This window comes from Pseudorca crassidens, chromosome 2 (genome assembly GCF_039906515.1).
Source record: "Pseudorca crassidens isolate mPseCra1 chromosome 2, mPseCra1.hap1, whole genome shotgun sequence".
Classification (NCBI taxonomy): Eukaryota; Metazoa; Chordata; class Mammalia; order Artiodactyla; family Delphinidae; genus Pseudorca; species Pseudorca crassidens.
In genome coordinates this window covers 159,418,001-159,433,360 of record NC_090297.1, presented here as the reverse complement: position 1 = coordinate 159,433,360, position 15,360 = coordinate 159,418,001, and the positions used below count along the sequence as shown (strand labels likewise).

At 39.2% G+C, this 15,360-nt stretch overlaps 1 protein-coding gene across 1 annotated transcript in view; it reads right to left on the bottom strand.

Annotated features, from left to right (window-relative positions):
- Nucleotides 1-463: 463 nt before the first annotated feature.
- Nucleotides 464-15,360, bottom strand: part of CATSPERE (catsper channel auxiliary subunit epsilon) — a 259,066-nt gene continuing 244,169 nt past the window's right edge. Inside the window, exons 22-23 of the mRNA XM_067729520.1 lie at nt 7,261-7,314; nt 464-617 (exon numbers count right to left, since the gene is read on the bottom strand). Coding sequence (XP_067585621.1) covers nt 464-617; nt 7,261-7,314 — 208 coding nt within the window. The remainder of the gene's footprint in view (nt 618-7,260; nt 7,315-15,360) is intronic.

Genomic DNA, 15,360 nt, shown 5'->3' with positions numbered 1-15,360 from the left:
GAAATATCTTTAACAGACTATTTAAATTCACATATTTATTAAGTCTTTTATACATAAATTAACTACAGCCATATAAGGTTCATATGAAAAGTTTTGTGCAAAATAATATTTGACACATTTAAAAATATTTTCAAAAATTTACTTTCATTCTTAAGAAGGATTGTAATAGACAAACTTGGGTGGTTTTTAAACTTTTAAATTTTTGTTTAAAGACATGTAAGAGTATACAGACTACCTTAAGATAAAAGTGAACACATTAAGCATTAATTTAATAACATACATATTATATTAAAATATTTCTATTTTGGGTAATTTAAGAACATATTTGAGATTTTGAATTTGATGATACTTACTATGAGCTTATACTTAGTATTTCTTGGTCTAACACACACACTCTCAATATGAGTATATATACACACTCTTTCTACATACATATATTCATAGTAAATAAACTTTCATTTTTCTAATTATTCTTTTGTTTTCTTTCAGATTTGTGCAGTGGTTCATAAATATATTCTCTATAAATCCTCAAATAGTGAAAGTAGCTCAGAACAAGAATACTGCAGAACAGTAGCATCAGGAGAAAGAGGAAAGCTGCAACCATGTAAGCACTTGGACTAAAATAAGAAAAGAAAACTCATTAGAAGTCATTGTTCACTTTGGTTGTTAATACTTTTAGTCAAATAATTTTTGAACAGTTAGCTGCTATGCCACTGTTCTCTGTTAATAACTAATAAGATTTATAAGACATCTTGTCTACCCTCAAAATGTTTACCTCTTAGTGTTTGAGGCTGACCAGGGAGGAAGATAGACGTTGATTGATCAGTATAATGAGAGAAGGAAGGAAGTATAAAGTTCTATGGGAGCCAGGCATCAGGAAGAACTTCCAGTGGAGTTGACTTTTTTTTTTTTTTTGTGGTACGCGGACCTCTTACTCCTGTGGTCTCTCCCGTCGCAAAGCACAGGCTCCGGACGCGCAGGCTCAGCGGCCATGGCTCACGGGCCCAGCCGCTCCGCGGCATGTGGGATCTTCCCGGACCGGGGCACGAACCCGCGTCCCCTGCATCGGCAGGCGGACCCTCAACCACTGCGCCACCAGGGAAGCCCTGGAGTTGACTTTTGAACTGAGTATAAAGTAAGAGTTAGCTAGATATGACTAGGATTAGGAGTATTAGTATGAGTTAGTTAGATAGAAATGTCTGGGAGTGGAGAAGACTAAAGTGGGCATAACATTTTAGGCAAAGGGAGATGCATTTGCAAAGATGTGGAAGCACGAGAAAACTTTAAGATCAGCCCCAGACATTCTGGAGCTAAAACTAGTTTAATGTGATTAGAATTTAGGTGGTGGGCTCAGTGGTTAGAGATGAGGAATCATAGGTTGTTCAAGGTGAGAAAGACAGCTTTCATCAAGCTACAGGGTATGAATTTTAGCCTAAGGGCAAGAGGGAGTTTCAGACATGTGATATAACATTCTCATTTTAGAAGGATAATTCTGATTGTAGTGTGAAGAACGTATGAATGGGACGCATGAGTGTGGAGGGAGAAAACCAGTTATGAGGTTTTTGTAATAACCAAATATGGTGAGAGTTTTAATTAATTACTGGTTGTAGAAATGGGGAGAAATGGATAGATCTAAGATATATTTAGAAGTTAGATTGGATTGATCTTGGTGATTGTTAAGATGTGGGGTTTGAGAAATACGTCAGAATAAAGGATGTCTCCTAAATTTGGGGATGAGGTAACTCTGAGGATGGTAGCACCATTCACTGACATAGGAAATTCACAGGGAAGGACACTTTAGAGGGTATGTGTGAATACGGTTGGTTTACTTTTGGACATATCAAATTTGAGGTACGTGAGGGTCAACCAGGTATGTGTATGTGTGTACACTTATGAGATACTACTTTCAGCTGGGATCCAGACATCTGTCTCTTCACCTCATGTTCCTCCCATCAGAGTAGGTTTATTTCTTAAGCCAAACACTGTGCTGTTTTTTATTTGGTGTCTTGGTACTTGACTTTAGTTTTTAGCTCCCTTTTAAACATATTTATTTGTTTGCAGTATTACACTTTCCCCAGTTCCCCAGTCTCATTAGTCTGACCTTCCTCCTCTGTGAATACAAGCTTAATCTAGCTCTAGTGAATCATTTCCTTCTTAGAAATTAATTAACTAACTTAATAAACCCTCTGATATATGCCAAGTACTGTGCTAGGTGCTGGGAAAACAATAATGAGTAAAAATAGATATGGTCTTCATCCTTAGAGAGCTTACATTTTAGTGGGGACATAATCATTAATCAGATAATGAGAAAATAAATATAAAATTGAACTTGTGATAAAAACTAAGTAGGAGAGGTATACAATGCAATGAAAGCTTACTATAGCAGGATTTAGCCTGGTGAATTGGCCAAGAAATGACCCCATGGGGAAAAGAAAATTATTCTAAAATTTGAAGAATTAAGTAGAAGTGGAGTTGGTAAAGTTAAGTAGGTAAAGAGGGGAAGGAAGAGATTCCAGATAGAGAAAATAGCATGTGCAAAGCTCCTGCTATGGGACAGAGCATGGAGAAGACTGGGGATTGAAAGAAGGTTGATAGGTCTGGAGCTGAGAAAATGAGGGGAATATGATGCAAGATGAGACTGGAGACATAGGTAGGGGCTAGAGCAGAAAAGGTCTTGTAGGCCATGTTAAGAAGTTCCCATTTTAAGGAAAGAAACTTAAGGATTTTAAGCTACTAAAATTAGCATTATGAGTCTATTGCAGTAATTCGGATCAGAGATAATGGTAACTTGGATTAAAGTGGTGTGGTGGTGATGGGTTTGGTGAAGTGGATTCATTTAAGGGCAATTTAAGAGGTTAAATGAATGGGAGGCAGTGACTGGATGAGCTAGAGGAGAGAGAGAGAAAGAAATGAATGTGATCCCTAGGTTTTTGTTTTTCATTTTTGACTGTTAGGTGTTTGGCTTGTACAGTTTGATGTGCTATTTCCTGAGTGAGGGAACATTGGAAAATAGGGTCGCCATATTTTTCAACTCCAGAGGGCACCCTTCACATTACAGCCTATGTGAATGAATTCTGCTTGAGCTGTGCAATGACAATTCATAGGGCTGAATGCAATTACCTTGATAAGTTAGTTTTACAGTGGTACAAATAATGGGGTAAGGGAATGGGTGGTAAGATCATGAGTTCATTTTTGGCCATGTCCAGTTTGACCAGTCTTTGAGATATCTAAGAGAAGAGGTTAAGTAGAGAGTGGGATATATGGCCCTGGACTGGGCTAGAGATATGATTTGGGAGTTGTGTGTTTATAGATATTAACTGAAATCATGGGTATGGATGAACTTGCCAGAATGAGCAGCTAGAAAACCAGGACTGAGCCCTAAGGAACGTCAACATTTAATGGCTGGTGATATACGTTGAGGCTGTCTTCACTAGAGAGAGAGAGAGAATGGCTACAGAAGGCTAGGAAAACCTATAGAGCAATATGGCAGCCAAAGGGAAAGTCAACACTAATGGAAGCTCAAATAAAATGTGGACTGAAAACTATCTGTCAGACTTAGTGTAGGCCAGTTGCAGCTCAAGATGGTGACCAAGGAGCCTCCTGAACTGACCTCCTTCCATGGACACACCTATCATACAGCTACATATAGAACAACTCCCTCTGAAAGAAATCCAGAAACTAGCTGAGCAACTCTTACACATTGGGTGAATGAGAAAAACCCACTCACATAAAAACGAGTAGGAGAGACTGAGGCACAATCTCACCCAAACTCCCAGCCCCAGCAGAGCAACATACAATGACGAGGGAACTCACAAATCCTAGCTTCTCCCTACGGAGTTTGGATCCAATACCCAGTACCCCAACTTTTAAAACTTCCACCTGAGGGATGGGACCCCCAAACAGGTGTTTGGCTCTGAAAGCCAGCTAGGCTTTCCTCCATGAGACCCACAAGGCTGTAGCAAACAAATGGGATCCTGAGGACTCTTGGTGGCTAACCCCCTCTCTCACTCCCCGCTCAGCACAGAGCCAGCAGACTGAAATGCCCATCTCCCATCTTTCCATGAAAGAGACCTAGTTGCTTATCTTAAAAGCTGAGGGCTTCCCTGGTGGCGCAGTGGTTGAGAGTCCGCCTGCCGATGCAGGGGACACGGGTTCGTGCCCCGGTCCGGGAAGATCCCACATGCTGCGGAGCGGCTGGGCCCGTGAGCCATGGCCGCTGAGCCTGCGCGTAAAAAGCTGAAATCTGAGGTTTAGTCTCCTAATATAACACAAATCTAGGGGCCAACTGCAATCTTCTGCAGAGACTGGGAAGCTGGCAGATGCCATCTTTGCGCTCTCCTTCTGCCTCTCTCCAGGTCACTGGTATCTCCCTGAAATGATGTTGTGCATACTTCTGATGCTCCAGTTTCTACAGCTGCTACTGAGGGGGACACACCTGAGCACACCTGTTATAGTCCCAGAGGACTATAACAACTGTTCTTAACTGGCTATTCCCTTAGCGTTCAGCACAGAGGGAAGAGAGAGAAAGGTAATCTTCTGGTCTTTCTCTGAAAGAGGCCTACATGCATACTTTAAAAGCTGCTGCTTGAGGGTCCAGCTTCCAGCGGGGCTGCATCTAGGTTCTGACTGAGATCCTCCTCTTTGGGACACTAACAGGTGTTGGTACACCCTCAACTACTGGGAGACACTAAGAACTAAGAAGGCAGCTTGGACAATCACAACGGTTTAAAAGACAAACGACAGCTAGGGCTGGGCTGAACACTAAGTTCCATCTGGGAGAAGTGGCTCTTTTATCTATTGCATAGAAACCAACACAGAAAATCTAGGAAAATGAAGAAACAGAGAAATACATTCCAAACAAAAGAACAAGATAAAACTTCAGAAACAGACCTTAATGAAATGGAGATAAGTAATTGACCTAATAGAGTTCAAAATAATGGTCATAAAGATGCTCAGTGAAGTCAGGAGAACAATGCATGAAAAGTGAGAATTTCAACAGAGAGACAGAATATATAAGAAAGTACCACACAGATTTAGTGCAGGTCAAAGCTATTCTAATGAGAAGTAACGGTGAAGGTATGACAGAGAAAGCAGGCTGGATGGATTAGCAAAATAGGGATGGAATATAGGGAAATGAGGAGTATGAGAGTAAACAAGCCTTTTAAGGAGTTGATCTTGCAAAAAGGTGGTGGCTAGAAGGGGGATATAGTTGTTGTTGTTTTATTTCCTTAAAAAACTTGAGGGTGATTAAAAGCCTATTGGGGGCTTCCCTGGTGGCGCAGTGGTTGAGAGTCCACCTGCCGATGCAGGGGACACGGGTTCGTGCCCCGGTCCGGGAGGATTCCACATGCCACCGAGCAGCTGGGCCCGTGAGCCATGGCCGCTGAGCCTGCGCGTCCGGAGCCTGTGCTCCGCAACGGGAGAGGCCACAGCAGTGAGAGGCCCGCGTTCCGCAAAAAAAAAAAAAAAAAAAAAGCCTATTGGAAGGATCTAGTTGTGAGGGAAAGTTGAATGTATAGAAGAGAGAAGGAATAATTGATTTGGAATTTTCCTTAGAAAGTGGGAAGGAATAGGGTTCAAGGCATAGGTAGAAGAATTATATTTAAAGAGGATGTAGAAGGATAGAAAGAGGAGAGAATGGGTTTAGATATTAGTTGGTTTATATGTTTGGAATCAGAAATAAAGGTCTGATGGCTTCTAATTTCCTGTCTGATAGCTTCTAATTTCTCTGTACAGGTGAAAAAAAAGTTCATTTGATGATTGTTAAGGAAAGGAGGTCCAAGGAGCAAACTAATTAGATAAGGTCTGAAGCAGTTGTTATGGAAAGTGGAAACACTGGTTGACCAGAGGAAGAAAGTAGGATTTCCGGGTAGTGTTGGCGATGTATTTGAAGTTGGTGATCAATTTGCCCTGTTGTGTAACTTTCTTTACGGGGCTGCTCAGAGATAATCACAAAGAAAGAAGGTAGTTAGGGGCTTGCCAGAGGGAGTGCCAAATTCCAGAAAGGTAAAGGAATACTAGAAAATGTTATTTGAAATAATAGACTTTGTTTGAAATGTAAGGAAATAGGAGGTAAAAAAGGAGAGATTGAAAGTAGAGGTGGAGGTCCCAACGAGGATGAAGAAGAATTGTAGCAGGCGTAGTTGAATTAACAAGCTGGGAAGGTCCTAGAGCCCGCGAGCCACAACTACTGAGCCTGCGTGCCACAACTACTGAAGCCTGTGCACCTAGAGCCTGTGCTCCACAACAAGAGAAGCCACTGCAATGAGAAGCCTGTGCACCACATGAAGAGTAGCCCCCCTCATGCCGCAACTAGAGAAAAACCTGCGTGCAGCAATGAAGACTCAACGCAGCCAAAAAAATAAATAAATAAATAAGTTGCATGTTTAAAAAGAAAAATCCAGCTACTGGGAGGTGAGCTGGGGCAAATAGGTGAGATGCCCCTTTACTCCCTCCTCTCCTCCCTAACTCAACAACTCCCCCTTCTGTTGGTGGTTACTTGAGTGGATGTATGTTCTTAATATTCATCTAAATCAAACATACAAATCTAATGAGAAAGAGAAGTTGCTGCAGAAAGGCTATGCATGTTTCCTAAAGTTTCCTAGAAACCAGGCATGACTTATCTCATTTGCAGATTATTCACACCATTAACCTCCGATTAGCATAAAAAATTGAGGAGTCAGTAATATTTAAAGTAGGGCCATAAGTAAGTTAAGTGTTTGTGGTCCACTCTTGTTTAACATTTTCCAAAACAAAAAACAAAATAAAAACACAGCACAGAGAAGCAGTCATCTGCCATCCCAACATTTGTATTAAGACTTTTCACTTGCTCTCTCCAAGGAAACTAAAGCTGAGTCCAGGGAAATGCCTTTACTACCTGTTTCCTGTATGTATTGGAATGATGGCCAGTGGTCAAGGGCTGACTCAGGGTCATTGGGGCACAGCCACTGTCCTCTCCCTGTCCCCACTGCTGCAGTCTACCATCTGCCCTTAGGTGGAGTTGAAAGACGCTTTTGATTGGGAAGACAATGGCTGTTGAGGGGGATGAACAAAAGGCGACCCAAATGCAGCAACAGTTTTCAGGAATTCCTACTTGCTGTATCTCTGGTTTAGTAGATACATACAATTTTTAGGATGTCACATGTAGGACAGAAGTATTAGTGTCCCAGGAAGATAGGGGAGACATCTGTTTCCTTTTTAGCTGCCACCGTATCCTTTACAACTTCCCTCATTAAAGACTGATCAGGCACCAGTCGTTACCTGGGAATCACTCCAAAGGTCTCTATAGCAAATACAGTGGTGAGGTTACAGAAACTACAAATTAGAAAAATAATATTAAAGATTAAATTAAATACAGTGTATTACAAGACTCCCTGCACATCTCTATGGTAACAACCAAATCATGTATAATCTTAGTTAAGGTGTCATTTTCTTTTTTATTTTTTCTTTCGAGATAGTTAATAATTTTATTATTACTATAAGAAATTTTTATCAAACTGATTACCTCCCATTTTACAGAGAAATTACCTCCCATTTTACAGAGAAAAATCTCCACTATAGAGTAAGGAATGAGAGTTATTAATGATGAATTATGTAATTTCATTTAAATCACATCTATATGACAAACTATCAAGTTGGTTAGTCTATGAAGAATTTGATATATTTATAAGTCAAAGGCCTTTATAATTAAGAAAATTACTATATTTAAATATATACTCCCTTCTTTGTTCTGCTGATAATTTCACTGCAAAATCATGGTTGGTAGACTGACATCAAAGAAGACTTGCTAAGAATTTTGTTCCGTTAAGTGGACAATTTCACTAATTTCATTAGCTTTTTTTTTGAGTCTTTTTTTAAACTTGAAGTACAGTATAGCTGATTTTCAAGGTTGTGTTAATTTCAGTGTAAAACAAAGTGATTCAGTTATACATATATCTATTCTTTTTCAGATTCTTTTCCCTTATAGATTATTATAAAATATCTAGTATAGTTCCTTGTGCTAAACTATAGGTTGGTTGTTGGTTATCTATTTTGTATATAGTTGTCTGTATATGCTAATCCCAACCTCTTAATTTATCCCTCCTGGCTCTTTCCCCTTTGGTAACCATAAATTTGTTTTCTATGTCTGTGAGTCTATTTCTATGTTGTAAATATGTTCATATTTATCTTTTCTTTCTTTCCTTTTTTTTTGATTCCACATATAAGTGGTATCAATATGATATTTTTCTTTCTCTGTCTGGCTTACTTCACTTAGTATGATAATCTCTAGGTCCATCCATGTTGCTGCAAATGGATATAACATCTTTATCCATTCATCTGTCAATAAACATTTAAGTTGCTTCCATGTCTTGGCTATTTTAAATAGTGCTGCAGTGCGATTAGGGCACATGTGTCTTTCCAAATTACAGTTTTCTCCAGATATGCCCCTGAGTGGAATCCCTTGATCATATGGTAACTCTATTTTTAGTTTTTAAAGAAACCTCCATACTGTTCTCCATAGTGGCTCTACCAATTTACATTCCCACCAACAGTGCAAGAGCGTTCCCTTTTCTCCAGACCCTCTCCAGCATTGTTATTTGTAGACTTTTTGATGATGGCCATTCTAACCAGTGTGAGGTGATACATCAGTGTAGTTTTGATTCACATTTCTCTGATAATTAGTGATGTTGAACATTTTTTTCACATGCTTATTCACCATCTGTATGTCTTCGTTGGAGAAATGTCTATTGAGATCTTCTGCTCATTTTTTGATTGGGTTGTTTTTTGATATTGAACTATATGAGCTGTTTGTATACTTTGGAAATTAATGCCTTGTTGGTAGCATTGTTTGCAGGTATTTTCTCCCAGTCTGTAAGTTGTCTTTTCATTTCGTCTATGGTTTCTTTTGCTATGCAAAAGCTTTTAAGTTTAATTAGGCCCTATTTGCTTATTTTTGTTTTTATTTCTATTATTCTAGGAGATGATCCAAAAACATATTGCTGTGATTTATGTCAAAGAGTGTTCTGCCTATGTTTTCTTTTTTTTTGAATTTTATTTATTTTTTTATATAGCAGGTTCTTATTAGTTATCCATTTTATACACATTAGTGTATACATGTCAATCCCAATCTCCCAGTTCATCCCACCCCCCCCCACCGTGGCTTTCCCCGCTTCGTGTCCATATGTTTGTTCTCTACATCTGTGTCTCAATTTCTGCCCTGCAAACCATTGATCTGTACCATTTTTCTAGGTTCCACATATATGTGTTAATATACGATATTTGTTTTTCTCTTTCTGACTTTCTTCACTCTGTATGACAGTCTCTAGATGCATCCACATCTCTACAAATGGCCTAATTTTGTTCCTTTTTATGGCTGAGTAATATTCCATTGTATATATATACCACATCTTCTTTATCCATTCTTCTGTTGATGGACATTAGGTTGTTTGCATGACCTGGCTATTGTACATAGTGTGGCAATGAACATTGGGGTGCATGTGTCTTTTTGAATTATGGTTTTCTCTAGGTATATGTCCAGTAGTGGGATTGCTGGGTCATATGGTAATTCTATTTTTAATTTTTTAAGGAACCTCCATACTGTTCTCCATAGTGGCTGTATCAATTTACATTCCCACCAACATTGCAAGAGGGTCCCCTTTTCTCCACACCCTCTCCAGCATTTGTTGTTTGTAGATTTTCTGATGATACCCATTCTAACTGGTGTGAGGTGATACCTCATTGTAGTTTTGATTTGCATTTCTCTAATAATTAGTGATGCTGAGCAGCTTTTCATGTGCCTCTTGCCCATCTGTATGTCTTCTTTGGAGAAGTGTCTATTTAGGTCTTTGGTTATTTTTTTTTAACATTTTTTGATTGGGTTGTTTGTTTTTTTAATATTGAGCTGCATGATCTGTTTATATATTTTGGAGATTAATCCTTTGTCCATTGATTCATTTGCAAATATTTTCTCCCATTCTGAGGGTTGTCTTTTTGTCTTGTTTGTAGTTACCTTTGCTTTGCAAAAGCTTGTACATTTCATTAGGTCCCATTTGTTTATTTTTGTTTTTATTTCCATTACTTTAGGAGGTGGATCAAAAAAGATCTTGCTGTGATTTATGTCAAAGAGTGTTCTTCCTATGTTTTCCTCTAAGAGTTTTATAGTATCTTGTCTTACATTTAGGTCTTTAATCTATTTTGAGTTTATTTTTGTGTATGGTGTTAGGGAGTGTTCTAATTTCATTCTTTTACATGTAGATGTCCAGTTTTCCCAGCACCACTTATTGAAGAGACTGTCTTTTCTCTATTGTATATCCTTGCCTCCTTTGTCATAGATTAGTTGACCATAGGTGTGTGGGTTTATCTCTGGGCTTTCTATCCTGTTCCATTGATCTATATTTCTGTTTTTGTGCCAGTACCGTATTGTCTTGATTACTGTCACTTTGTAGTATAGTCGGAAGTCAGGGAGTCTGATTCCTCCAGCTCGGTTTTCTTCCCTCAAGACTGCTTTGGCTATTCGGGGTCGTTTGTGTCTCACACAAATTTTAAGATTTTTTGTTCTAGTTCTGTAAAAAATGCCACTGGTAATTTGATAGGGATTGCATTGAATCTGTAGATTGCTTTGGGTAGTATAGTCATTTTCACAATATTGATTTTTCCAATCCAAGAACATGGTATATCTCTCCATCTGTTTGTATCATCTTTAATTTCTTTCATCAGTGTCTTACAGTTTTCTGCATATAGGTCTTTTGTCTCCCTAGGTCGGTTTATTCCTAGGTATTTTATTTTTTTGTTACAATGGTAAATGCGAGTGTTTCCTTAATTTCTCTTTCAGATTTTTCATCATTAGTGTATAAGAATGCAAGAGATTTCTGTGCATTAATTTTGTATCCTGCTACTTTACCAAATTCATTGATTAGCTCTAGTGGTTTTCTGGTGGCATTTTTAGGATTCTCTATGTATAGTATCATGTCATCTGCAAACAGTGACAGTTTTACTTCTTTTCCAATTTGTATTCCTTTTATTTCTTTTTCTTCTCTGACTGCCATGGCTAGGACTTCCTAAACAATATTGAATAATAGTAGTGAGAGTGGACATCCTTGCCTTGTTCCAGATCTTAGAGGAAATGCTTTCAGTTTTTCACCATTGAGAATGATGTTTGCTGTGGGTTTGTCATATATGGCCTTTATTATGTTGAGGTAAGTTCCCTCTATGCCCACCTTCTGGAGAGTTTTTATCATAAATGGGTGTTGAATTTTGTCAAAAGCTTTTTCTGCATCTATTGAGATGATCATATGGTTTTTCTTCTTCAATTTGTTAATATGGTGTATCACATTGATTGATTTACGAATATTGAAGAATCTTTGCATCCCTGGGATAAATCCCACATGATCATGGTGTATGATCCTTTTAATGTGTTATTGGATTCTGTTTGCTAGTATTTTGTTGAGGATTTTTGCATTTATATTCATCAGTGATATTGGTCTGTAATTTTTTTTGTAGTATCTTTTTTTTTTTTTTTTTTTATGGTACGCGGGCCTCTCACTGTTGTGACCTCTGCTGTTGTGGTGCACAGGCTCCAGATACGCAGGCTCAGCAGCCATGGGTCATGGGCCTAGCCGCTCTGTGGCATGCGGGATCTTCCTGGACCGGGGCACGAATCCGTGTCCCCTGCATCGGCAGGCGGACTCTCAACCACTGCGCCACCAGGGATGCCCTGTTGGAAGATTTTTAATCACAGTTTCAATTTCATTACTTGTGATTGGTCTGTTCATATTTTCTATTTCCTCCTGGTTCAGTCTTGGAAGGTTATACCTTTCTAAGAATTTGTCCGTTTCTTCCAGGTTGTCCATTTTATTGGCATAGAGTTGCTTGTAGTAGTCTCTTACGATGCTTTGTATTTCTGCGGTGTCTGTTGTAACTTCTCCTTTTTCATGTCTAATTTTATTGATTTGAGTTCTCTCCCTCTTTTTCTTGATGAGTCTGGCTAATGGTTTATCAATTTTGCTTATCTTCTCAAAGAACCAGCTTTTAGTTTTATGGATCTTTCCTATTGTTTTCTTTGTTTCTATTTCATTTATTTTTGCTCTGATCTTTATGATCTCTTTCCTTCTGCTGACTTTGGGTTTTATTTGTTCTTCTTTCTCTAGTTCCTTTAGGTGTAAAGGAACCTGCATCCCATAGGTTTTGGATCATGACGTGATCATTGTCATTTGTCTCCAGGTATTTTTTGATTTCTTCTTTGATTTCTCCAGTGATCTCTTGGCTTTTTAGTAACCTATTGTTTAGCCTCCATGTTTTTGTTTTTTTTACATTTTTTCCCTGTAATTGATTTCTAATCTCATGGCGCTGTCGTCAGAAAAGATGCTTCATATGATTTCAATTTTCTTAAATTTACTGAGGCTTGATTTGTGTGCCAAGGTGTGATCTATCCTGGAGAATGTTCTGTGCGCACTTAAGAAGACAGTGTATTCTGTTATTTTGGGATGGAATGTCCTATAAATGTCAGTTAAGTTCATCCTGTTTAATGTTTGGTTTAAAGCTTGTGTTTCCTGATTTATTTTCATTTTGGATGATCTGTCCATTGGTGAAAGTGGGGTGCTAAATTCCCCTACTATATTTGTGTTACTATCGATTTCCACTTTTACGGCTGTTAGCATTTGCCTTATGTATCGAGGTGCTCCTTTTTTGGGTGCATAAATAATTACAATTGTTATATCTTCTTTTTGGATTGATCCCTTGATCATTATGTAGTGTCCTTCTATGTCTCCTGTAATAGTCTTTATTTTAAAGTCTATTTTGTCTGATATGAGAATTGCTACTCCAGCTTTCTTTTGATTTCCATTGGCATGGAATATCTTTTTCCATCCCCTCACTTTCAGTCTGTATGTGTCCCTAGGTCTGAAGTGGGTCTCTTGTAGACAGCATATGTATGGGTCTTGTTTTTGTATCCATTCAGCAAACCTGTGTTTTTGGTTGGAGCACGTAATCCATTCACGTTTAAGGTAATTATCGATATGTATGTTCCTATGACAATTTTCTTAATTGTTTTGGGTTTGTTTTTGTAGGCCCTTATCTTCTCTTGTGTTTCTCACTTAGAGAAGTTCTTTTAGCATTTTTTTGTAGAGTTTGTTTGGTGTTGCTGAATTCTCTTAGCTTTTGCTTGTCTGTAAAGTTTTTGATTTCTCCATCAAATCTGAATGAGATCCTTGCCGGGTAGAGTAATCTTGGTTGTAGGTTCTTCCTTTTCATCACTTTAAATATGTCATGCCACCCCCTTCTGGTTTGTAGAGTTTCTGCCGAAAAATCCGCTAACCGTATGGGAGTGCCCTTGTATGTTATTTGTCGTTTTTCCCTTGCTGCTTTCAATAATTTTTCTTTGTCTTTAATTTTTGCCAATTTGATTACTATGTGCCTTGGGGTGTTTCTCCTGGGTTTATCCTGTATTGGACTCTCTGCACTTCCTGGACTTGGGTGGCTATTTCCTTTCCCATGTTAGGGAAGTTTTCGACTATAATCACTTCAAATATTTTCTCAGGTCCTTTCTCTCTCTCTTCTCCTTCTGGGACCCCTATAATGCGAATGTTGTTGCGTTTAATGTCCCAGATGTCTCTTAAGCTGTCTTCATTTCTTTTCATTCTTTTTTCTTTATTCTGTTCTGCAGCAGTGAATTCCACCATTCTGCCTTCCAGGTCACTTATCCGTTCTTCTGCCTCAGTTATTCTGCTATTGATTCCTTGTAGTGTATTTTTCATTTCAGTTATTGTGTTGTTCATCTCTGTTTGTTTGTTCTTTAATTATTCTAGGTCTTTGTTAAACATTTCTTGCATCTTCTCGATCTTTGCCTCCATTCTTTTTCCGAGGTCCTGGATCATCTTCACTCTCATTATTCTGAATTTTTTTTCTGGAAGGTTGCCTATCTCCACTTCATTTAGTTGTTTTTCTGGGGTTTTATCTTGTTCCTTCATCTGATACATAGCCCTCTACCTTTTCATCTTGTCTATCTTTCTGTGAATGTGGTTTTTGTTCCATGGGCTGCCGGATTCTAGTTCTCCTTGCTTCTGCTGTCTGCACTCTGGTGGATGAGGCCATCTAAGAGGTTTGTGCAAGTTTCCTGATGGAAGGGACTGGTGGTGGGTAGAGCTGCATGTTGCTCTGGTGGGCAGAGCTCAGTAAAACTTTAATCTGCTTGTCTGCTGATGGGTGGGGCTGGGTTCCCTCCCTGTTGGTTGTTAGCCCTGAGGCAACCCAACACTGGAGCTTATCCGGGCTCTTTGGTGGGGCTAATGGTGGATCTGGAAGGGCTCACTCCAAGGAGTACTTCCCAGAACTTCTGCTGCCAGTGTCCTTGTCCTCATGGTGAGACACAGCCACCACCCTACCTATTCAGGAGACCATCCAACACTAGCAGGTGGTCTGGCTCAGTCTCCTATGGGGTCACTGCTCCTTCCCTGGGTCCTGCTCTGTGTGTGCCCTCCAAGAGTGGAGTCTCTGTTTCTCCCAGTCCTGTCAAAGTCCTGCAATCAAATCCCGCTAGACTTCAAAGTCTGGGTCTCCAGGAATTCCTCCTCCTGTTGCCGGAACCCCCAGGTTGGGAAGCCTGACGTGGGCCTCAGAACCTTCACTCCAGTGGGTGGACTTCTGTGATATGAATGTTCTCCAGTTTGTGAGTCACCCACCCAGCAGTTATGGGATTTTATTTTATTGTGATTGCGCCCCCTCCTACCATCTCATTGTGGCTTCTCCTTTGTCTTTGGATGTAGGATATCTTTTCTGGTGAGTTCCAGTGTCTTCCTGTTGATGATTGTTCAGCAGTTAGTTGTGATTCCGGTGCTCTTGCAAGAGGGAGTGAGAGCACGTCCTTTTACTCTGGCATCTTGAACCAATCTCCCTTCCTGTTTTCTTCTGGGAGTTTTACGGTATCCAGTCTTACATTTAGTTCTTTAATCTATTTTGGGTTTATTTTTGTGTATGGTGTTAGAGAATGTTCTAATTTCATTATTTTACATGTAACTATCCAGTTTTCCCAGCACCACTTATTGAAGAGACTGTCTTTTTTCCATTGTATATTTTGCCTCCTTTGTCATAGATTAGTTGACCATAGGTGTATTGGTTTACCTCTGGGCTTTCTATCCTTTTCCACTGATCTATAGTTCTCTTTTTGTGCGCCAGTACCGTACTGTCTTGATTACTGTAGCTTTGTAGTATAGTCTGAAGTCAGGGAGCCTGATTCTGCCAGCTCCATTTTTCTTTCTCAATATTGCTTTGGCTAATCCGGATCTTTTGTGTTTCCACACAAATTGTAAAATTTTTTGTTCTAATTCTGTTAAAAATACCATTGATAATTTGATAGGGATTGCATTGAATCTGTAGATTGTCTTGGGT